Source organism: Natrix helvetica (genome assembly GCF_964273705.1).
Source record: "Natrix helvetica genome assembly, chromosome: 1".
NCBI classification, from domain to species: Eukaryota; Metazoa; Chordata; class Lepidosauria; order Squamata; family Natricidae; genus Natrix; species Natrix helvetica.
The window spans coordinates 166,682,414-166,705,431 of record NC_138548.1 but is presented as its reverse complement, the minus strand read 5'-3'; the positions used below and the strand labels follow the sequence as shown (position 1 = coordinate 166,705,431).

The following is a 23,018-nucleotide window of genomic DNA, read 5'->3' as shown; positions in this document are numbered from 1 at the left end:
GAAGCACGCGGGTTAAGGAAGGGGCTTCGATTTCCCGTCGCATGCGCTGGGCTCACGGCTCGGGTCTCGAGTCAGGCTCAGCTTTCCCAGAGAGGAGGGCAAGGAACGCTGGAAAGGGGTCCCGGAACAAAGCGCTTTCGAGGTCCCTTCCGAGAAACGGGGCCCAAATGCTCCCGTAGCTTGCCCGCTTGCCTTGAGCTAATTTCTACGCTAGACGAAAACATGAAGGAAGAAGCTGGGTCATAAATAACACGTCGGATTTTTTTTTAATTATTATTTTGATCATCGATAATGAAAAAAAAATCAGTGTTTAAAATTAAAATAGTTCATTACGTCCATCATCGGCCCACAAGTTATTTCCTTTTTCAATTAACTTAGTTTAGGAAAGAAAGGGGGAACTGAAGAATTTGAAAGAAGTGCACTTGATTTTTAAAATATAATAAGAGAGGCAGGACGTTGCGTCCTTGTAGGAAAACATAAATCCCCAGTAAAAATCTGTAGGTAAAAAACTGCTACCCTTTTTAGTATTAAAGGCCAAGGGGAAATGGGAGGGGGGGGGAAGAGAGAGGAAGGAAGGAAGGAAGGACAATAAAAAATGTAGAAAGTGCAGCAGCGGTAGCCATATGGGAATGGAGCTAAGAAGGCGCCCAGTGCAGTAACAAAAGCCTAACTCTCATCTAGCCCAGAAATGTCAGAAGGTAGTTTCAAAGACAACAAAAGGTGCCTTGAGATTAGTCCCAATCATGGTGGACGTGGCAGAGACCTAGACAAACACCTGGCCCCTCCATCCGTTGATGCCCCAAAGTCTTTGGCCAAGGTTCCCAGCAGCAACAGCAGTAGCAGGAGGAGGAGGAGGAGGAGGAGGAGGAGGAAGAGGAGGAGGAGGAAGAATTTAATTTGCCTAGGCTTGTTCTTCGAGGTCTCTGTCGGCTTCCCTTTTGACCTCTCCTTCCTTCCCCTCTTGCCGAGTGGCAGGGAACTTGTCCTTGTTGTTCTCTTTTTTCCATTTCATTCTCCGGTTCTGGAACCAGATCTTGACCTGCCGCTCGGTCAGTCCTAGCGCGTGGGAGACCTCGATTCTCCTCTTCCTGGTCAGGTAGGGGTTAAACAGGAACTCCTTTTCCAGCTCCAAAGTCTGGAAGCGGCTGTAGGTTTGCCTCCCTCTCCGCCTCCCGGGAGCTGCTGTTGGAAACAAAAACCACAGCGTTTCTTTACAAAAGGAAAGAAAGGGGAAAAAAATAAACCAGGAAACAAAACAACCAAAAGCAGCGGCTTGGCTCGCAGCCCCAGCGCTTTTAGCTTTCCTGCCCCAGAGAGTAAAGTTATGTTGAACAAATTATTTTCCAATGCACAAAGCATGAGCTCCGGCTATTTGTTCAAATCTCTTTCTCATTTACAACTAACCAAGTGAATCAACTCGCTGTAAATCCAAGTACTCGGAGTGTGCCCTACGTGATCCAAACGCAGTAACACTCGGCATAAAATCTGAAATATGATCTGGTCTGTTCTTGTTTCTTTCAAAATATCGGTTTAATGCCACAGTTCAAATCATCTGTGGTTTGGACGTTTTTAAGAAAGCCTAATATTGTCAGAAACAATTGTATGGAGTGTGTTCTTAACAAGGAACTATCACTATAACAACAGCATTAATGTAACTGTAAAAGGAGAACGAAAGAAAGAAAAAGGGGATTGGTGGAAAAACTGGCAGCTTGGTTTAAGAGAGAAAGAAAAGAAAGGGGGGGAAAGTAACAGAAAGAAAGAAAAAACAGAAAGGAGAGAGACAGACAGATTGAAAGGAAAGAAAGAGAAAGAAAGAGAAAGAAAAAAGAAAACGGCAGGGAGAAAAGTGAGGGAAAAGAAAGAAAAAGAGAGAGAAGAGTGAGGGACAGGAAAGAAAGAAAAGAAAAGAGAGAGAGAGAGAAAGAAAGAAAGAAAGAAAGAAAGAAAGAAAGAAAGAAAGAAAAAGGCAGGGAGAAAAGTAAGGGAAAAGAAAGAAAAAGAGAGAAAAGTGAGGGAAAGGAAAAGAAAGGGAGGGAAAGGAAAGGAAGGGAAAGGGAGAAAGAAGTTAAGTTCACCGCCGCAGAGAAAGGGAAGGGAGAGGGAGAAAGGCAAGGAGTTTGGGTCCAACCTTGTGGTCTCATCCAGGGAAAAACTGGAGAAGGAGACGCGCTCTGATTTAAGGGCCTTGGTTCCTCGCCAATATTAGCACAGGACGATTTACAGTCGGGATACTGAAGCAGCTCGGCCTCTTGGTGTGTCGTAAAAATCGTCGGTCGCTGTAAGTTATCGTATCCGTAAAACTTGGTCGGCTCCGCTGAACAAGGCAGGCCGGAGCAGGGGGCTTGCAAGGGAGGCGGGGGAGGCGGGTAAGGCGAGGGGCTCCCCCCGGCCAGGTGCGGCGGCGGCGGCTGCGAGTGGGCAGGAGGAGGAAGGGGAGCGTGGGGAGAAGGGTGGAAGTAGTCCGCGCCACTGACGGCCGGGCCGGGCCCAGGACCCGTTGGCGCAGGGGGATAGCCTGAGGCGGCGGCTGCAGCGGCGGCGGCCGCGGCGGCGGCAGCGCTGTTCCCGTAGAGCAGGGCGGCGGCGGCGGCCGCAGCGGGCGCAAAGTGACAGTCGTAGTAAGCGGGATTGATGGGCGGCTCGCCCCCTCCTGCCGCCGCCGCCGCCGCCGCCTTGTACTTGGAGTACAGCGGATTGACAAAGTAGGAGCTCATCGGAGGGCGGGGGGCGAGCGGAGGCGCCGCCAGCCGCAACAGCAGCAGCAGCAGCAAGGCAAGGAAAGCAGCAGCAGCAGCAGCAGCAGAGCCCGCCGCCGCCGCCACCCGAGGCCTGCGCAGCCGCCGCCCGGATAATCCAGCTGCTCGGCCAGGCTGCCCCGGCGGCTGCCTTCGCGGAGTGGAGCTGGCGGCGTGGAGCAGAGCCGGGCCGTAATCGCTGATCGACTGACCTGCCTCACTGCTTTTACAATTTCCTATTAGGCACACACCAACCAGCCGTCCCGCCGCCACACACTCACTCCCTCACTCGCTCACTCACTCACAGGGGCCAGAGTTCAGGGCAAGGCAGGAGAGCGGCTTGGCTTGGCGCGCTCAACGTCCGGAGGCCAAAACCAAGTCCCAAACTAAGTAGGCAGAGTTGGGGGGGGGGGGAGAGGGAACCGGATTCCCAGCCGCTTGCCTGGCCTCTTTCCTCGATGCCCCTGGCAAGCAGCCTCTACTCTCTGCCCCCCCCTGCCCCCCACCCCCCTTCTCCACAGCGAGCCCTGGCCGCAAAAAGCCCGAGCGGAGAGCGATCAAGGGCAGATAAAGCCCAGCGCTGGAGGGGCTGGAAGGGAAGGCACAGCAGAGGACTACGGATCTCCCCGACAGGGGGGAGGAGGAGGAGAAGCCATGGAGTGGAGAAGGCCCTTAGGACTTCAGGGGAAGCAGGCAACCTTTGGGACTGGCTACAGAAGGGGAGGGCTGGGGTGGAGGGGGGTGGGGAGATCGCTCAGGATGTGCTGTCGTTGTGATCTGGACTAAGGTTATAATCCTTCTGCGAAGTCATTTCTTCCAGAAGCCGGACCTCCGAACATGTGCTAAGTGAACATGTGCTAAGTGGTGGCCAGCCTAGATAGGGAAGAGGACTTCTGATTCCAGATCAAATGGGCCTTGACCAGCTTCCCCAAAAGACAAAGCATGGCCTGTTAGGAGAGGTCGATGCAATTCCCTGGCCCAACGCTCTTGTCAGTATCCCACCGCTGGTGTCTTTGGTTGGTCGGGCCTGGGCATCTCGACTGAATTGGGATGTTTGTGATGTGCTGCTAGGTGGGTCAGAGGAGGAGGAAAGCACAGAAGACCGAAGCCAGCTGAGCGGGGGAGGAGAGGAGAGGGGGGATGGCGGATACAGCAGGAAGGCCGCGGGCAAATGAGATGCCCATTTCCCCTTGACGCAGTGCTGCAGCTCCCGGGTTCATAGGCCCTTAATGGCAATCATGCCCATGAATACGCTTTCCACAATTTCCCCATTCGGCGGGGGCGTCATTAGCCCAACCAAGCAAGAGAACGTAAACCCAGCAAGGGGGCCGCGGCAGAGGTGGGGGAAGGTTTCCCCTAGGAGAGGTGGCACAAAGTCGGGGGAGGGGGGGGAAAACAGCTGAATTCGGCTGTTCCACAAAGACTGTAACCCTGTCCCTCCACTCTCAAGAGCTGCTTTTCCAACACAGGGGTAGTGGTGATGGGTATCTTCAGCCAAAGTGTGTCCCTGGAGCCTGAATCGGACGGAGGGTCTTCGGGTAACGTCCAGGCAGGCAGGCAGGCAGGCAGGCAGGCAGGCAGGCAAGGAGTGATGTGACTGGTGTGAGAAAGATCAGAGAAATCTTTCTAACCCCTCCTGCTCAGCTGAGCCTTCTTCAATTGTAGGCCCTGGCAATTCCCCAGCCAAATGCTGCACCCCGGCGAGAACTCTCGCTCAGTGGGAAAGCTATGGTGCCCGGCCTGGGCAAGAAAACAGAACTTGCAGAAGGCATTTGTTTTAGGGCTGTCCAGGCCAGGGATTCAAATCCTTTATTTGGGAGTCTGGCAAGTGATAAGAGAAATTCTGCCCCAATGCTCAGCCTGCACCGAGCAAGCCATAAAGTCGGAGGCCCCAGCCCGGCATGATCCTTAAAAGAGCCCCTCCAGTTTGTGTAGTCTTCTTCAGGGTGGGGGTGAAGTGGCAGAGGATCTGAGCCCTGTTAACACACAAATACTGTTTCTTTTGATTAGCCATTGTCATGGGCTGCGCTTTCGAATAAATGTCTCTTTTTAAGCTACGTGTCTGTGTTTTTATTCTGAACTCTCATACAGCAAGGATATTAAAGGTGAGACTATTGGCAACACACCGCAACAGATTTTGGATTGTCTTCATAGTTTTTCCCATTCTCTCGCACACACAGAAAGCCTTATTTGTCTTCCAGTCACCCTGTGTATTTCCAGGAATGTAAAAAGTCAAACTGGGCTCCGGTCACTTCATGGACACGTTTGAGCAGTTTTCTTAGCAGGAGTGGTTTAACCATTTGGCTGCTTCTGGGACTCCCAGCCTACCCCTGCTGGATCTCTGAGATTTCCTGATGGTGTTCCTTCCAAGTTGTGTCCCTGCTTAATTTGGGCTCATCCAAGTGCTGCCATCTGCTGAGACCTTTAACTGAATGTTATAGTTGCTGCATTTGAAAGCAGGACGGAGGAACAAAAGATTATAAAACTTGACACCAGATTTCGCTTCCCCCATCTCTTTAATGACTAATTGGGTATGGTGTTTTTTGCTTACCAATATAAATTTGTTGTTTTAATATTAATATGTAAGGCACTGTAAGTTGCCTCTGGGATTGAGGCAGTGTACAAGTTTAATTAATGAAAGGTCCCTAAGTGCAACTTGAAGCCCCTTAGGTGGCAAATCTGCAAGCTCTCTTTTGTTTCCATAAAATCAACATTGACCTCTTGATAAAAAAAAGTAAAATAAACACGCAATAAAGTACGCATTTCTATAGGCCTCATTTAATTTCCTAACTTGTGCTTTAAATACAAAAGAATGGCTTGAAAATTCATATTTTTCATTGGCGCTTATGCAATCTTTAATAATTAAGTTTAATTGATAAATTATCATAAGTACTTTGGAAGTGCTGAATTGCTTCTTTTACCCCATAATTAATTAAAGCATGCTAAATAACAGTCATGTTCACTTATGCTGATGGGAAAAAAGTAAAATCCATGTTTTTTCTTCTTTTCTGTTTTTTCCCCAAACAGACTGTATACATATTTTTAAACAATTATTCTCTTGGGCAAAGCTGGGAAATTATAAAATTATATAGAGCGATATCGCCCTCTAGTGGCAAAACAAAAAAATCTAAACACTCTTTCCGAATAAAATCCCATCTTTATCTCTTTTTTTTCCCAACAAAGATTAGGAAATTAACTCTATTGTCTTTTAATCTCCATTAATAAGGAAAAAAACCTCCTACGCTAGCTTTCCTTGTATCAATATGACCTAATCCAAAATTTAAAGCAAAGTGTGCATTATTGCAAAATTACCAGTGAACTTTATAATCAGAACTGTAAGAGAAAGTATTATTGTATATATGCCTTATTTGACATTTTTAGAGATTGCAAAATAGATACAGTAAATTTCAGTGTTGTCCTTTATTAGCATGCACATAGGGTATTTCATTACTAGATCTTTTTCTTAACCAAATGCCTTATTTAAGAGGAAAATATAAAAATATTTTAAAGCCATTATGAAATCTGAACTAATTTGATGCAGCGTGAATTTTTCACATTTATTCTTATTTTAATATTATATACTTCCCCTGTTGAACTTACTTTTTAACTTATTTTAAATTTAAAAACCCTCACCCTAACCTTTATTTCCCTGCCTATGATTGATGTTACAGTAATAATTCTTTCCTTCCACATCATGCTAAAAATGGACTCTCAAGCACATGTAAGAACAGGCAACTTGGAAGGGATTTAAGATGCCCATATTTCCAGCCAGAATCTGCCAGACTAGCTAATGACATTTTGAAATCAATACACATGGACTTGGATTAACCCTGGGAAGTTTAGAATCAGTTCAGCTCAATTCCAAAGACTGAAATGAGCCTTTTCTTGCTCTAAATTGCTATGTCTGTAAGTCTGAGAGGGGGGTCTAATTTTGTCACATCTGTTAACCCACTTCTAGCCCCCTCCCAATTTGTTTAAAAACAATTTCTGTTTTTCTAAACTGTTCCTCCAATGGCAATCCTGACCCAAGAAATGTCCCAACTTTTCAGATGTTGGCGTCTAAACATTGATATTTATGGTCCAACATTTTAAGACCTTACTTTGTTAGCGTTTGTGTTTCACTCTTTTCCAAAAAAAAACCCCCACAAACATCAAAATAATGATAGTCTCAAAGTACCGTCCCATATCGTAAACTCATTAGGTCCAGACGTCTGCTCTTTTCAATGGTTTTATTATACTTTGGCTCTTCCTGTTTTCAAAAAGAATGATAGGCAGAGGACTGGCAATGAATAGAACACCAATCCAGCACCTTTTTCTTGGGCCTTTATCCTTCGCCTGCTGGGTGTGGAGCAGAGAAAAGAGAAGTGCGATACCATCTCCAGATCTGAGAAGACTCAAAGCCCGTGAGGCAGTTTCTCTGTATTTAAATAGTTGTTCAGATACCTTAAAGGGCTCTTCTTTATTTCTAGATTCTTAAATTTGGCATGGAGCAATACTTCCGTCTTTTCAAAAAATATTTATGCCTCTGTGTTTTCTCTCTTTCTCTCTCTTTCTCCCTCTCTCTCCTTCTCCATCACTCCATCCATCCACCCATCCATCCATCCACCCATCCATCCATCTATCCCTGGCTTTTAAATCTAATTTCCTGAAATCAATAGGACTTCACAGTCTTGTTAGTGCATTGGAGCAAGGTTTTTTTTAAAAAAAAACTACAGGCATGTAAACATAGTTACAAGAAGTTACTTGGGTAAATGTTTGATTGATATAAGGCCAGGATTAAATAGGCATATTGGCACAACTGGCCAGGTAAAAGCGGGATTTATCTTTTTTTTTTCCTGGCACAAGTTAATTTAAAAAAAAAAAAGTCCCAGGAGATACCATTTGGAGGTACAGAATACCATAATTATAACTGATTTCTGCTTCTTCTTCTTTTTTAAAAAATATCTCAAATATAAATTGGTTAATCGCACCATCCTCCCATGTCCACAAAAAGAAATAGGTCCAGAAACTTCTGTACTATTTTTGTTTTAATTTTCTGAACAAGCGATATGTTTGTAGGATGCCAGCAGGAAAACTACTGTTGTTTCCTAGGTTGGTAATCTCTTGGGAGTGGAAGAAAATCCTTTGGTCACCGAAAAGACTTTTGAAGAATGGAGTTGGGTTTTTCTGTGCTGCCAGTCACTGTATTTAGACTAAAGATGATCTGGTAGAAATGGCGGGGGGGGGGGGGCGTGTTTGCAGGCAATTTTGGTGATATAGAGAGACAAGATGTACGATTGGGCCCTATGGCACCTATGTCACACTTAGATAATCTGTCTTCCCACTTCAAAAGCTGAAGATTTAATTTTCATGAGCTCAAATTTTATTCCAGAACCTAGGACATATACAAGCAAGCAAGCAAACAAAAAAGAGGGAACAACAATAAAATTAATAATAGGAGATAATGAATTGTAAAATTCTTTATCACAAGGTATCAAGATCTGAAAATCAGAATTGAAAGATTATGGCATAAACCGGCTGCGGCTGTCCTAGTGGTTTTCAGCATGCTGGGTGCCTTCCCCCAAAATCTTGGATGCACTTATAAAAACGGCGTATTGACAACATTTCCATCTGTCAACCGTAAAAGGCCACAGTTTTGAGCCACATATATACTTCGGCAATATATTACAGATATCTTATGGCAGATCTCGGTACGTATAAAGGCCAACACTAGCTAAAGAACTGGCAGATGTGCTTCACATTGTTGTGAACAGATAATAAGAATTCATTCTTAAATAGGATCGCAAATCAAACAAAAATACAGACTGTGAGCCAAAAGTGTTTTAGGTCTACGGATATTAATAAAGTTTCAAGTGCCACTCTTAATACACTGCATGGAAGAAAGGAAGCTATGTTTTAATAATAATAATAATAATAATAATAATAATAATAATAATAATAATAATAATAATAATAATAATAATAATAATAATAATAATAATAATAATAATGATGGCACCCTGGATGCCATACCAAAACATCTTGGATGGCATTTAGAAAACTTCTCCGTGACAAACATTTCCATCTGTCAATTCCAAAAGGCCACTGCTTGGATCCATACATATACTATGCTGATTAGGATTACAATTATTACATCTTAGGTTCTTGGGAAGAACCCAATGAGAAGGAATGCCAGTTTCATAACTGGCAGCTGTGATTTCACCTTTTTTTTAAAAAAACATCTGGCTATTTAATCAACCATAATAATAATAATAATAATAATAATAATAATAATAATAATAATAATAATAATAATAATAATAATAATAATAATAATAATAATAATCCCCCTGAATTTTAGAAAGAAAGAAAATATATCTACCCTGCTTGGAATTGCCTGTATTCTTGGAGTCTACCTGAATAATTCTTAGGTTCTTGATTAAGAGTTGAATTATTAAGTTTGCCCCAGTCCTAGACTGTGAATCTAACCGTAGATTAGCCTCACATAAAAATCCTCATCCGCGCTCGTCCTCCTCTCTGACACGACTTTTGGAAAACAAAGTATACAGAACCCAGAGAGATTTGGGGGCAAGACAAGTCAAGCTGTCTTTGAGGAAGTGCAGGCTTTGTGTGCTAATGCCTTAAAAAAAAAGCTTGCTTGATCCTTCAGCTCCATCCTGAAGCTCTTTAACTTTGCTGTAACTCTGGGCAAAGACCCTGGAAAGGAGAGTGTTCTAAGTCACTTGTGCAAAGCACATCAAACAATAACCCCCCCCCCCAAAAAATATGCATACACTGTATCTCAAAGTCAAGTGGAAGGGGAAAGAACCCCCCCAGCTTTTCGCAGAAGGCTTTCCTATTCACCCCTTTTCCTTCTAAAGTACCAAGCACCACATTAAATGATATCTTTCATTTTTTTAAAAAAAAGGATGTTATGATCTAAAGTTTGAATTAATGCACCTGAGAAAATAACACGAAGAACAATTAATTGCTGCAGCGCCGTGTATACATGTGATTGTGTGCATCATAAAATAATAATAATAATAATAATACGCTACAATATTTTCAAAAATACAGGCTCCCCAAGTTTTAAGTCTCCTTTATTCCCTTTATTCCTTTGTTCATTTTTTTCATTTTCATCCTGCGGTTCTGGAACCAGATTTTAACCTGCCTCTCCGTGAGGTTTAAAATCCTGGCCACTTCATAGCGCCGTTCTCGGGTGAGGTACATATTAAAGAGGAATTCCTTTTCCAGTTCCAGAGTCTGGAATTTGGTGTAAGGGCAACGCTTTTTCCTGGCGGACCGAGCCTGAATCCAGTTTGCAGCCGGGTTATCTGGAAAAGGAGGAGGACAGGAGGAGAGGGGAAGAAAATAAGGGAGATGGGGGTTTGGGGAGGAGGTGAAGGGCACGGGGAAGCGGGAGAAACGAGACGATGGTCGTTAAATTAATTTCAGAAGGATCCCTGCGCTTTTGAGAGATTATCATAAAAGCCTGAAAGGCCCAGTCTGTTTGCTGGATGAGGGAGGGCGTCTTGATGATAGAAGGCGGTTATGGGGTTCCCTTTTAATGGGTATCTGTGGGTGCTTTGCTGGGATAGGAGTCTAGACGTTTTTATAGGTTTGTAAAACTACCCCTTTCGCACACTGGAGCCATACAGGTTGGGGCAATCAATCAGCTCTTGTGTGTGTGGCTTCTTTTCTCTCTCTTTTCCCTCCTTCCTCCCTTTTTTATTTTCTCGTTTAAAAAACTTACTTGAGCCAAACTGCTGCTCCTCTTTTTCCTCCTTCAGGTCGCTGAGCGGGCTGGGATTAGGGCTGCCTCCGGAGGCTGGCTTGGCCGGGCTGAGACTGGAGTTGCTGGCCGGGGAAGCGAGAGCGGGGGCACCAAGCCCGGCAGTCGCCGCCGCCGCCGCCGCCTTTTCGCCGGCCGCTGCCAGAAAAGAGTCGCACGTGTAGTCGGGCCCGCGGGGACGGGCGGCGGCCGAGAAGCTCTCCGTCCGTGGGGCTGGAGAACCGGAGGCGCAGGACGGGACGGAGGCGGCGGAAGCGAAGGCTCGGGGCTCAAGCGACGCGGAGGCGGCGGGCTCCGGCTTGCCGATCCCGTAGAGGCGTCCGGGGGCTCGGTCGGAGACGGCGGGCGCAGCCGAGAGGGCGGCGTGGCTGCCGCGAAAGGAAGCGTAGGGATCGAGCCAGGGAGGGACGTACCTGGCCCCCTCGCCCGACCTTCCGAGGTGCGGCGGGGCCACGTACGGAGGGTAGATGCCCGGCAGCGGGGTGGAGGGTTGAGCGGGAGGAGGACTGGCCGGCCAGGAGGAGAAGACGGACGGCTTTGGGGTGAAGCTGCACGGGGAGAACTCCGATCCCTCGGTCGCCACACCTGGAGGCAACCGCGGGGCGGTGAAGGGAGGACCTCCTGGTAGGAACTGGCCGGGGCCTCCGCCTGCTCTTCCTCCGTACCCTCCTTCCTCGGTGTCGGGGCCTATGAGCGAGTCCACGTAGTAGTTACGGAGGGTGCCACCGCCCGAAGACATTTTGGGGAGATTCCCTCCGTGGCACGGCATGGGGGGGGGGGGGGAGGCGGGAGAGAGAGAGATCCGAAAAAAGAAAAAAGAAAAAAAGGTTGATACTGTTAACTGGGGATTTTCTCCCGGTCCTGGGAAAAAATCCTGCGGGAATTTTGCAGCCTTCCCAGCTGCAACCATTGGTCCCTCCGCCCACGTGATCATATTTACCAATACTCGGAGTAAATCAATCCGCTACATTGGCGTTCGGAAAAGGTGGCTGGTATGGTGATTCCATAAAACAATCACTCACTCACAAGCACACACACACACACACTTACTCTCTCTCACTCATCGGCCATAGGGAGCTCAGCCCTCCCAACTGACATTGTGTGCCGAGGGCGGGGGGGGGCAAGAGAGCAGAAGAGCCGAATCCTTCCACGGCAGCCCTGCCTCAGCCCAGAGTCCGGCAGGGCGTGGCCCTCCCGCAGAGGGAGCAGCGCAAGTTGGCGGACTATTTCTTCGCCGCCTTGGGCTGCGGTTTCTGTCAGGCGTTTCCGCGCGTATCCGACGAGCGGGGAGGGTTGGCCCGGCTGAGCTCGTCCCTCTCGCTGCCAGGAACCCCTGAAAGATCGCCAGGAGGAGGAGGAGGAGGGAAGGAAGGAAGGAAGGAAGGAGGGAGGGAGGGAGGGAGGGAGGAAAGGAAGGAAGGAGGGAGGGAGGGAGGAAAGGAAGGAAGGAAGGAAGGAAGGAAGGAAGGAAGGAAGGAAGGAAGGAAGGAAGGGAGGAAAGAAAGGTGGGAAGGAAGAATGGATCCCTGGTCCAGAGAAGCGAACGCCGAGGCCAGGCGCCTCGTGCAACTGCGCAATGCGGGGCTCGATTTGCCAGAGCGAAAGTCGGGAATCTCTTTGACACAAACCGAGCGATAAACGCCGCTGAACGGGAGAGCCCGAGTGAAATGGGAACCCCTGAATAAGTGGAAGAAGGGGGGGAGGGAGGGAGGGTTGCCCCTGGTCTTGTTTGAAAACAGGTGGAAGTCGAGACCTCTCTCTTTCTCTCCCCGCGATGATTTTATGCTTTTCAATAAATCTTTTATGAGATGCATTTGATTACAGATTAAGGTGCTCGTCGTCTAATAAAACGGGCTGATGGCACGGAGCCTCTCTCTTTCTCCCTCCCTCCCTTTCTCTCTTTCTCCCTCCCTCTCTCTCCCTTTCCATCCGTTTCTCTCCCCCTCCCCGTCTCTCTCCTTCCCCCCCTTTTGCGTTCAGGGCTAACATCAAGCTGAATGCCGGCGCTTCCCAGAGGTCTGAACCGCAAGGACTTCAAAGAAGCGGTAGTATAACTTCCAGGAGTTCGGAAAGAGAATAAACATGAATGAGTGCCCCTCGTGAATGGAGCGGTCTCGGCCTTGCTACGCCCAGCCCGCTGGAAGACAGCAGCCGGGAAGAAAAAGGGGTGGGGGCGCCCCTGCCAACTTCCAGGAAGAAATACTTTTTTAAAAAAAACTGAGCCTCCAGCCACTTCTATTCGCTTCCCCCCACCCAATTAAATCAAGGGGTTTCAGCCGCCTTTCACCGCCTTTATTATGGCCTGGTGGAGGCCAAGTTTCCTGCTGTAGGTTTTAGCACTAAAGGAAGAATGGTCTCGCCGGTCTTCTAGTAATTCAACTGCCTCTCCCCCCTCCTTTTTTGTATGTGCAAGCGCTCCCTTTTTTCTTTTCGGAAAGGCTAAACCTGGGTTTGCTTTGAACGAGGGGCAAGAGCCCTGCGAACCATGAAACAAGCCGGAGGCTGCTATCTGGCTCCCAAAAGGCGGAGAAAGACGAGGTGGAGCATTTCCCCCCCCCTGTTATATATATATATATACACCCCTCCTTTCGGAGATTCGCTTAGAAGGCGGCGTGTTGTGAGTTTACAGCTCTGTTCCTTTTAATTTCGAACGACGCGAAAGCCTTCTGTTTATTACGGCAAAACGCGGACGTTTAGAGGGGGATGCCCGTGCCTGCGTGCCTCTGTCTCTATGCACAAGCACGCACAACCAGCCAGCCACGCGTAAGGCTGAGAAACATACCGATCCTAATTGGTATTAACAGTGTGGAATCCATTGGCCTCGGCTGGCGCAGAATTTATGTCCAAAATAAAGTGGGGCTCGGAGACGCTGCCGAAGAAGGCAACGCGTGGGTGTTTCTTGAAAGCATGAGGATGTTAACAAATCCAAATTACGTTACGTAGAGCAAAGTGATACCAAACTGACTGACATCTCAAACAAGTAACGTGTAAAGGGAGAACATGCTCGATCCGCCAGATCAAAAGGCATGAGTTTAGAAACGTGCGAAATATATTACATCAGCAGATAAATAAATAAAAAACTAAAGTTTTCTCAAATACATCCCTGGAAGTTAGTAATACTCAAATAGTTTCCTCAGGACGGCTCGCCAGCTCAAGCTTTCTTCTCAAAAAAAACCACAAAACCCTTTCTTCAGGGGCTAAAAGCAGCGAACCAAACAAATGTTCTTTTCCGACGTACTCGGGTATCGCTAGGGAAGCAATGCAGTATTTTCGGAAGGTTTTGGTTTAGGACACAACGTGGGTCGGTGGGCTGCCTGCTCTTTGAAGCTGAACACGGATCCAAGCATCTGGACTTCCGTGGAGTCCTTGGTAGTCGCTGAGCTTGGTAGTCTTCTTACAGACAAACGTGACTTGGTAATGAAACGTCTGAAGAAAGCAACCAAGCACAGAGACCACCAAGGACCCCACCGGTTCAACCCTGAGTTACAAATATTCTCTTCCAAAGATACTTCCAATGGTACCATTTGGACTTCATTTGAGGATGACGCTCATTTGCAAACTCCCACTAAAGGTCGTTTCTGCTTCAATGCTTCTTTGCCCCAAGCTCGCTCGCTCGCTCTCTCTCTCTCTCTCTCTCTCTCTCTCTCTCTCTCTCTCTCTCTCTCTCTCTCTCTCTCTCTCTCTCTCTCTCTCTCCCTCCCTCCCTCCCTCCCTCCCTCCCTCCCTCCCTCCCTCTCCTTTTCCTCATCCTTCTCCCTTCCTCCCTTTCTTCCTCCCTCTCTTCCAGCCTCTTTTTTTTTCAGAAGATAAAGTGACTGCTGGCAATATTTATTTTGCAGGAATGTGGGATGCAAAAAGTCCCAAGCTCCATTATCTTGACATTTGGTACAAGAACAATCAAAACAGACAAGATTGCAGGGAAACTGAAACAGATTTGCATTGATCCATGCCCACACAAATACCATTTGACGGGGCAACTTTTCAAAGTGGAGAGGAAAGGGCTGGGTAAGATAGGTGGACAAAATTATTTCTCTGACTTTCAGAAGGCGACTGAATAATCCTCTTTGTAGTTTCCTCTGCCTAGTTAAACACACACAGAGAGAGCAAATAAAACACTATGTGTGGGAGGCTTCACTTAAGTTTCCCTTGCCTGCTAGATTGCCCATGGCCAATATTTACAAAATATCCTGTTTATCCTGCTCCAAAGATTGCCTGACTTTGGTTTGAGGTTTCGGCTTTGCTTGTTTTTAAAGCCACTGACCATGTAATTGTGGGAAGGAGGCTTGTGTCGGCCTTAAGTCAAAGATTTTGTCAATCCTAAAAGGTTCCCGGCCACATTGCAACCTGCGCTTAGCCATTGCATTTGATCTTACACTTAACAGTCCCCAGAAAAGAAAGAGAAGGAGGAAGAGGAAGATGAAAATGGGAAGTAGTCAGTGACCAGCAGCTTCCCTTTCCTGCATGCTTGTCTTTTCCCAGGCCCGCAGGAAGGAATCCAGCCAATTCTTTGCGGCTCAGATTTTCTGGAAAGACGAATAGAACTCAATAACTTTACAGAATTTATTGCATTAGACATGCAAATAAGACATGCACAAAAAGGAGACATATTGCTTGTAAAGACCACGATTCCACGTTATGCACCACGATGAGAGAGAGAAAGAATACGTCCATAGCTGTGGATGGAAGAGACCTTGATATGTGAAGCACAAACCCAACACATGGAAGGATGGAGGTGGAGATTTTACATCATCAAATGTGCTAGCTTGTCCTTTCTTTCGCTCCCCAATTCCAGGAAGCACATTTATTAATTTATTTTATTCAATTATTGTTTAACTGTTGCATATAATTCCAAATGTCATGGCCCATGTAGTAACCCCCACATAAATACCCCTTGTTTAGTTAAAAACATAAAAAAGTACATTGTCGGAATTAGTCAACAGCTCTAATAAGTTAAGACCAACTTATAAGGATCAATCAGAGGGTACCCTGCATTACGATGAAGAAAAACAAATAAACTATACATGTGAACCCAAGAGAGACGGAGAGAGAGACGGAGAGAGAGACAGAGAGACAGAAACAGAGAGAGACAGAGAGAGTCAGAGAGAAAGACATATCATAAGAATATACATGGACATTTGCACCACTAAAAATAATAACAAAAGGACACATTATATCAGAAATTTTTAAAAATGGAACACGAAGGCATGTACCCCTCACCGCTACCCACCCACCCACTCACCCACCTGGGCTAGTCTTTCTTAATCATGGGGCAACCAATGGCAACAGCATGATGGCCAGCCCAGGTTGTGCAGTTTAAGAGAAGGTCAGATTAGCAGTCAGTTCTCGGATTCGGTTCTCCCTACTCATCTTCTTGAGTTTCATTCTGCGGTTTTGGAACCAGATCTTGACCTGTCTGTCAGTGAGGTTTACGCTCTTACTGATCTCTAGGCGGCGCTCTCGGGTGAGATACATATTGAACAAGAATTCTTTTTCTAATTCCAGTGTTTGGTGTTTAGTGTAAGGGCATCTCTTCTTTCTGCCACTCTTTGCTGTTAACCAATTGCTGGTTGGAGTATCAGACTTGGCTTCCTCTAGTGAAATCGAAGGGAGAAGGAAGTGGGAGGGGGAGGAAGACAAGACAAAACAAAACAGAAAAGAAAGGACCTCAGTCTCTTATACTATAGCCTTGGCCATGAACCCATTTCCATTGTGTCTGATAGAAAGGATGCCTTTTCCCCCCTTGTGGGTATGAAACATTGCCAGCTAGGTGTCATCATTAATTCAGGAAGTAGTGTGGTTTTTTTTTTTAAAAAAAACACACATTTTTTCCACATTAGCTTTTTTTTTTTTTTTTAAATGCCGGTAATACACAATTTACCATGATAGGGTCTGTTCAGTTATATTCTTTGGGGCATATAGAATATATACTAGAATATAGAATACTTTATTTGGGCGACTGCGATTAGGCACACAAGGAATTTGTCTCCTGCGCTGAAACTCTCAGGGTACATGCAAAGCAACAAAGTAACCATCATCATCATCATCTCTCGAAGTAAGAGAGGTTAGCAAAGACAATAAGGATAATAATGATAATAATAATACCATACAACATGGGTAAATAGACATAAACAGTATTGTGAGAATTAGGTGATGGCACGAGAATATCTGCACACTCTGACACATTTTGGTTCAACTACAACCCTTTCATGGGGACTGTTTCAATCCTGCCGCCTGTCAACAATGCTACCTTAATGGGTGTGACTTTTACAATCAGCCCATGTCCTGTAAAACACCGATTTAGACCAAATCAATAAATAAAGACTTAGACTTAACCAAAAGATTGGACGGAAAGCCTAAGTTTAAAAACTCTCTGATCTCACTCATTTCAAAAGGGCCTCACCTATAACTCTCCTGCCATTGAATATTAAAGCAGGGATGTTTTAAACTCTCAGTTTAACCCCAAAGTTTGAACAATGAATACCAAACTGTATATGTATTTCATTTTACGAATTCTCCACACTCCATCCTCACGTTAGATGCAGAATTTATCTTTGATCTGTGTGTAATGCCCGTTGTTGTCCTTTATTTCAAATGTACACAATAAGATCAAATGCTCACCAGCGGCTGCAAAATTATTTGTGGGCGGGGGCTTATTGTCCCTCCACCCCTCCGGGGGATGAAATCGCCTGTGGCTCGCCACCTATTCCTTTTAAAGAATAATGAACGAAGCACATTTATTTTAAGGATTTCATAAAATTCTCTCGTCCAAACTATAATCAGCCGTTGGATATTTAAGCTGGATTCAAATACTGGACATCCTAGTTTAGTATTTCTTTTTTTTTTTAAAGGTTGTTTCTAACTGCCTCCCTTTTTCAAACTTTTATCTGGTCCTGCGCCTCTGGAAGAGGAATACTCTTATTTTGAAGTGCCTGTACCCCAGTTAGATTAATGAAAACCCACAGAGGAAAGCTTGGGTCTTAGTGGGACTGGGGTGGAGGCTGGGGATGTTGGACCGACCGTCATTTCACAATTCTTGGAATGTCCTGTTTGGACGCCCAGCCCAACCAAGGGGCAAAAAGCAAGTTCCAGAGCCAGGAAGAAGAGAAGTAGGAGAGCGATGGCAGGGAGCCCCTAGCTTCTCCCGCTTTCCCTGGGCGTCTAACCACCTGGAGTACCCAACCGAGGGGAAGAGGGGCGAGCGGGCGAGTGAGGACAGGACGGGACGGCGGAAGGGAGGGAGGGAAAGAGCGTCTTTCCTGCTGAGCAACGGTGGCAGCCTTTTCCTCGCATTTACGGACGTTCCCAACTTGGCAAACCAATACCGACCTTTGCTCTCTTTCCCTGGGCTTTCTGGGCTGGAGACGGCGGCTTCGGCCAGGCAGCTTCGCTCGTCCGGCAGCGCGGACTTAGACTCGGGACTTTCCACTTGGGGGGAGGCTTTGGCGGAGTTCTCCGGCTGGTGTTGGTGCTGGTGGCCGCCGCTGCCGCTACTGTGGCCGGGGGCGTTGGCGTTGGCGCTGGGGTTTTCATTCATTTTCTTCTCCATCGGCGCTTGCGAGGCGACCTGCGGTTTGGAAACGCCGCGCGGGTTTAACTGCAGCATGAGCGTGGAGCTGGCTTCAGGGCTGCTGTGGTACTCTTGGGCTTTTCCCCCGGCGTAGGTCTGGCTCAGCCTGAAATACCCTGGGACGGGGACCTCGGGGTTCTCAATGGGGCACGAGTCAGAGACCAACCTCTGGTAGGAAGGAACGTCGGAAGAGGCGGCCAACTTGGACCTCTTGTCCGAATACATGCAGCAATTGGTCTCTTCCTTAATATTGGCCGCAAAGGAACAAGTGGGCACCTGCTGGCTAACAGGTTGTTCTATTCGGCACGGCCTGTTGGGCTCGGTCCAATTGTCTACCGGAGGGATGTAGGGATGGACGTTCATGCCCATGGCTTGATGATTGACTTCTCTCTTGGCCAGGGACGGTAGGAGTCCACAGGTTTGCATCCCGTAGGTGCCAAGGTCTGTGCTGGGCGGCATGTACATGCTGGCGCCGTTGGAATAAAAGCTATCGCTCCTGCAGGCGCTGATCAGGGAGTCGACTAGGAAGGTGTTGGCGGCAGGAGAGCTGTTGGGAAAGGACATTTTGGGGAGGGATGGGAAGGCGAAAGAGGGTCTCCTTTGTAGGCTGACATCTCTACGAAAACATTCCCGGTGTAATTGTGGATGCCTCCGCACGACCACATGACGGGCGAGCCAATGAGATTCGAAAACGGCCCGGGAGCCGCGACCTCCCCGCCGGTCACGTGCTCCCCGAGACACGCCGAGCTGCGGCGCAAAGGTGGACAACAGCGGCACCTAGGATGCCCGCGAGGAAATGCACGCGCTCAGCCGGCCCGCCGCAGCCCCCTGCCACCTTTCTCCTCCTCTTCCTCTCTTTCTCTTCCCCTCTCTCCCCCCCCCACCTCTCTCTGTGTCTGTACCCTCCCCGAACCCCCGTTTTAGGGATGCGTGTATTTACACAAATCAACCCCGCTGCTGATTTAAAACAAGGAAATGCAATAGGCTGCTTATAATTCTTCTTTCCCCCTGTTCCTTTTTATTACAACCGAAGCGAGTGAGTTGAGCCTGAATTTAAAGCAGCTTCTGCTGTTTTTTTTGTTCCAAAAATGTAGAACATCTACTCCAGTTCTAAGACTGGATAAGCTACACAGAGGGCAAAAGGAAGGTAGGGGGGAAGATAGCACCGAAACATGCATTGAAAGAATGCAAAATGTTGAGCATTGGCCATCATCCTAGTGTGTTTCTGTCTCCAACGGCACTATGGTCCACTTCCATAAACTGGCCTCTACTGGGCCCTCAGAAGCACTGACCTTAGACCATACAGACTTTTGTCTTTCTCTTCAAAATTACTCTTGGTGGGGAGGGGGAATCCCCAACCAGTAAGATCTCCCTGACAAAAGAAAGGCATGGAGGGTGAGTTGGGAACAGAGAGAATATCCGCGGGATGTTTGTTCTCCAGAAATGTCATTGTTTGGGAAGAATGCAGGGGTGGGAGACGTTTCCCTTTTATGGCTTTTCTAAAAGCATTGGCTTCTGACAAGATCCAAAAGGTAACAGAATTGATTAATATAGATTAAGAGGAATCAGAGCGATCAATACAATCCTCATCTACATGCAGTTGGTAATTTTCTTGCTTCTGAAGCTTTTTCAAGAGTTATTCCCTCTGTAGCCACACGCAAGAAAGATACTTTATTAACAAATCAATCTAGACTTTGTAAAGGATAAGATTAATAGTTCAGATTTAGCATAATAGTGTTCACGTTATGAATTACTGAAAATTATACCATTGATTTTTCCTTTCCCCCACTCCTAACCGAGAAGGTCAACTTTTGTTTTAATACAAATTGTCAGATATAAAAGCCCTTATTACGATAAGGGCTTATTCTGGTTTTTTTTGTGTGTGTGTGTGTGTGACGTTCCCCCTCCCCCCCGTTTTATTAGGTTAAAGAAAAGAGGGGATCACAAACTTTTCTTTTAATATACATATGAACAATATCACATTGCCCAATACAACAGAACAAAAAAAGCTATTTATGTTAAAAGATACTTTACAGTAATGTTATATAATACTGAACTGCTTAAACTCCAATGAACTCACCTAAAAGAAAAGCAAACAAAAAATATAGTTTTCTTGGCCTAACTTCATACATTTCAAAAACTGCAAGGATGTACAAACTGACCAACGTAAAAATAGAACATTACCTCTGCCTTTTTGGAAATCTAGAGGCTTTTGTCTTTAAATATACTTTTTTTCCAATCTAGCTTAGGATAAAGTTTTTTCTTCTTCTCTCTCATATGAAATAAGGCATGACTGTGAAATGACTGGGTTTCAATTAAAATTTAGAATACGCCTTTCTCCCTTCTCCAGCCCTCTCCCTTCCTTTCCAAAATGTATCTGATGTGCTCAGCCCAGCATCCCACAATCACCCTCCATTTTTAAAGGACAAATATTGTGCTGCTTCATGGGCATATTTGCGGCCATCAGCTCGTCTTTGTTAATTGAATTGGTCCCCCTCTCTTTCTCCTCCTTTCTTTTCAAGCAAAACTTCAGTCAAACCAAACCTCAAACCTTTTCAAGGTCGATTCCTATGCCTCCTTGACCATCTATTGTTGACAAAGTGCTCCTTCACCAGCCTACTTATCTTCAAAATCATTTTCTATCCTTGGGATGGCCGGGAACGGTTTTCTTCTTCTCCCCCCCCTCCCCTCTTGCTTTTAAAAATACTTTCTTGGCCTTTTTCTGCATACCTCCCCCAGCTTTTTTTTTTAAAAGAAAATTTCTCCCTGTGACAATGAGACAGACCTTTCAGAAGCTAATCGCAGCTGTTCAAATACAACATCAATGCCAGGTTAAAAGCGGCGGCGCCTTTTACAGCTTTTGTCTGCACGGGATCCATTGCGACCGAAGACTTTTTAACCTTCCTATCCCCACCCAACCACCGTCCAGGTTTTGCCAAACCCTCTCCCATCCTTGGGGGCGACTCTGGGCCGTGTCCCGCCTTGGTGCGGGGAGCAGAATCCAGACAAGAAGGAGTCTAAAACGGCCGCCTAGGGTGACGGCGAGCAGAATCCCGCTCGCTCACCTTCAATTTTGAGATCATTATCAGAGCCATGGCTAAGCGTTTGGCCGGCTGGGAAGCAGACAAAAGTGGAGGTCACGACGCTCTCTCTTTGGGGGGGCTGAGGGTTTTATGGGCTTCCCAGCCATTTCTCCTCGCCCCCCTCCCTCCCTTCTCCTCTGAAAACAAGAAGCCAGACGGGCCACCGAGTTTAAAGCAATCCAATACCTCCTTTCCCCCTTTCCCTTCGCCTGCGCTTTTTAAAATTTTGCCGTGAAATCTAATCAGGGATTTTAATTCCCATCAAACGGCCATTCCGGACTTCGCAGTCGTTTGAAGAAGGGCCCTAGCAGTAGACCACCGAGGGCATTGTCCGTGGTTTTACTTTTTTGTTTTATTTTACCTATTCTATTTTATTGGCGTTTGTAGCCCAGTTGTCACGTTTAAAACAATAAGCCAGGACTCGCTCTCCTTTATATCCTGAGAAACTTTAAGGAGTTGGCTTGCTTTCGATTTTGCATTTTTTTTTAAAAAAAGTTGGGGTGTCGGATATTACCGCCCCAAAGTCTAACCTCCAATGATTTCCAGATAAAGATGAATTAGAGTGGTGCCCTCCTGCGCCTAAGGAAACCTCGCCATGTCCAAAGGCTCCTTTAAAAAAAAAAACCTACTTTCAGCTGAGCAGGCAAAGTAATTTGAACAGAAGAAATGGGTATATAAATCCAAACGTAACATTTGTGTAACGCTTCCAGAGGGCGAATAAACATCTTTCTAAGAAGCTGGTTCTTTAGACTCTGCATGCTTAATGTCACTCAAGTTTTAAATCATATTAAGCCGGAATTGGAGTAATTAACACGAATAAATAAATCAATATTGTGCCATAAATGAGATATACAATCTGCATTACCGCAAACGGTTTCCTGTTGACTGTTCCATATTTTTTCCTCCAAAAGAGTAAAAGCCTTAGGAGCTCCATTTATACGTCCATGATTATTTGCAGTAAAATATGTGTTGACGCTACTCTTTTCTGTCTGAATAAATAATCGAAGGTAAAAACTGGGGAGGGAGGGGACGTCGTTGCTTAACATTTTAATTTTAATCCTTCAGATTTATGCCATGTGTTATATACCTGGGCAGGGGTTCCCCATTCAAACTCCCATCCGCCCCGAATTCTTGCTGGGTTCCCCCCCCTCCTTTTATTCGCCCTGATTATTAAAGAGGAGAAGGGGAGACGCCTATCAATCGAGAAACATTAAACTGTAAAAACGGAAAGCGGAACTTTTGATTATTAAATATCCCGAAAAGGCTGGAATTTATCAGAAACCGACAGAACTGGGCTAAAGATGAACTTCTTCTTTTCGTTTCATTTTTTTTTCTCCTGCAGGAGGAATTTATAAACAGAACTATTTGCTTACGTTTCTCCCTGGTGTGGAGCTGGGTGCATTAGAAAGCTTCCTTTTAATTAAGGCCCATTAACATACTGCCAAACAGCACCGAAGTGCCCCACTCTTAATAATATGAAAATTAAATTATTTCATCTTCCCCATCTATTTCACCATATGCAGCAGCCCAAATATTTCTATGCAGTGTGGGGGAAGAGATATTATTATAGTATTGTGCAAAGCCAAATCCACAGACAAAAATCCGGATCATATTTGGACAGCTCCACCCATGATGTTGGTTACACAAATGATATTCTTTTTATAGGCAGGGGGTGCATAGGATTCCCCCTTAGAGAAATGCATATTTTGCCTTTGTTTCCCAGCGAATTGGGAAGCTCCGAGTTCCATACCAAACGCTATAAGCTTTTTTCCCCGAAGTGTGGGGAGCTGGAAGGGGTCTGGCAAGACGAATTGGCTTATAGCTGTTTATATATAGTCTTTCTGTTCATCAGAACAGAAGCC

The 23,018-nt window shown here is 46.2% G+C and overlaps 3 protein-coding genes across 4 annotated transcripts; all 3 read right to left on the bottom strand.

Annotated features, from left to right (window-relative positions):
* Positions 1-247: 247 nt before the first annotated feature.
* On the bottom strand, positions 248-2,894 carry HOXD8 (homeobox D8). 2 transcript variants are annotated; one of them, XM_081934363.1, is made up of 2 exons: positions 2,129-2,894; positions 248-1,182 (listed from the first exon to the last, which is right to left on the bottom strand). In XM_081934363.1, exons 1-2 carry the CDS (start codon positions 2,712-2,714, stop codon positions 902-904), a joined length of 867 nt encoding a protein of 288 aa, XP_081790489.1. In that variant the 5' UTR covers positions 2,715-2,894; the 3' UTR covers positions 248-901. The 2 variants fall into 2 exon arrangements, with proteins under 2 accessions (XP_081790489.1, XP_081790490.1); XM_081934364.1 differs by having other exon boundaries at positions 248-1,179.
* A 5,073-nt stretch (positions 2,895-7,967) lies between these two features.
* Positions 7,968-11,417, bottom strand: HOXD9 (homeobox D9). The gene is made up of 2 exons (XM_081949640.1): positions 10,468-11,417; positions 7,968-10,048 (listed from the first exon to the last, which is right to left on the bottom strand). The coding sequence occupies exons 1-2, from the start codon at positions 11,414-11,416 to the stop codon at positions 9,804-9,806; spliced, it is 1,194 nt and encodes a 397-aa protein (XP_081805766.1). The 5' UTR covers position 11,417; the 3' UTR covers positions 7,968-9,803.
* A 4,402-nt stretch (positions 11,418-15,819) lies between these two features.
* HOXD10 (homeobox D10) lies at positions 15,820-18,637 on the bottom strand (the record flags this gene model as incomplete). Its single annotated transcript, XM_081934646.1, has 2 exons — positions 15,820-16,097; positions 17,833-18,637. 2 exons carry the CDS (start codon positions 18,635-18,637, stop codon positions 15,820-15,822), a joined length of 1,083 nt encoding a protein of 360 aa, XP_081790772.1.
* Between the last annotated feature and the right edge of the window lie 4,381 nt (positions 18,638-23,018).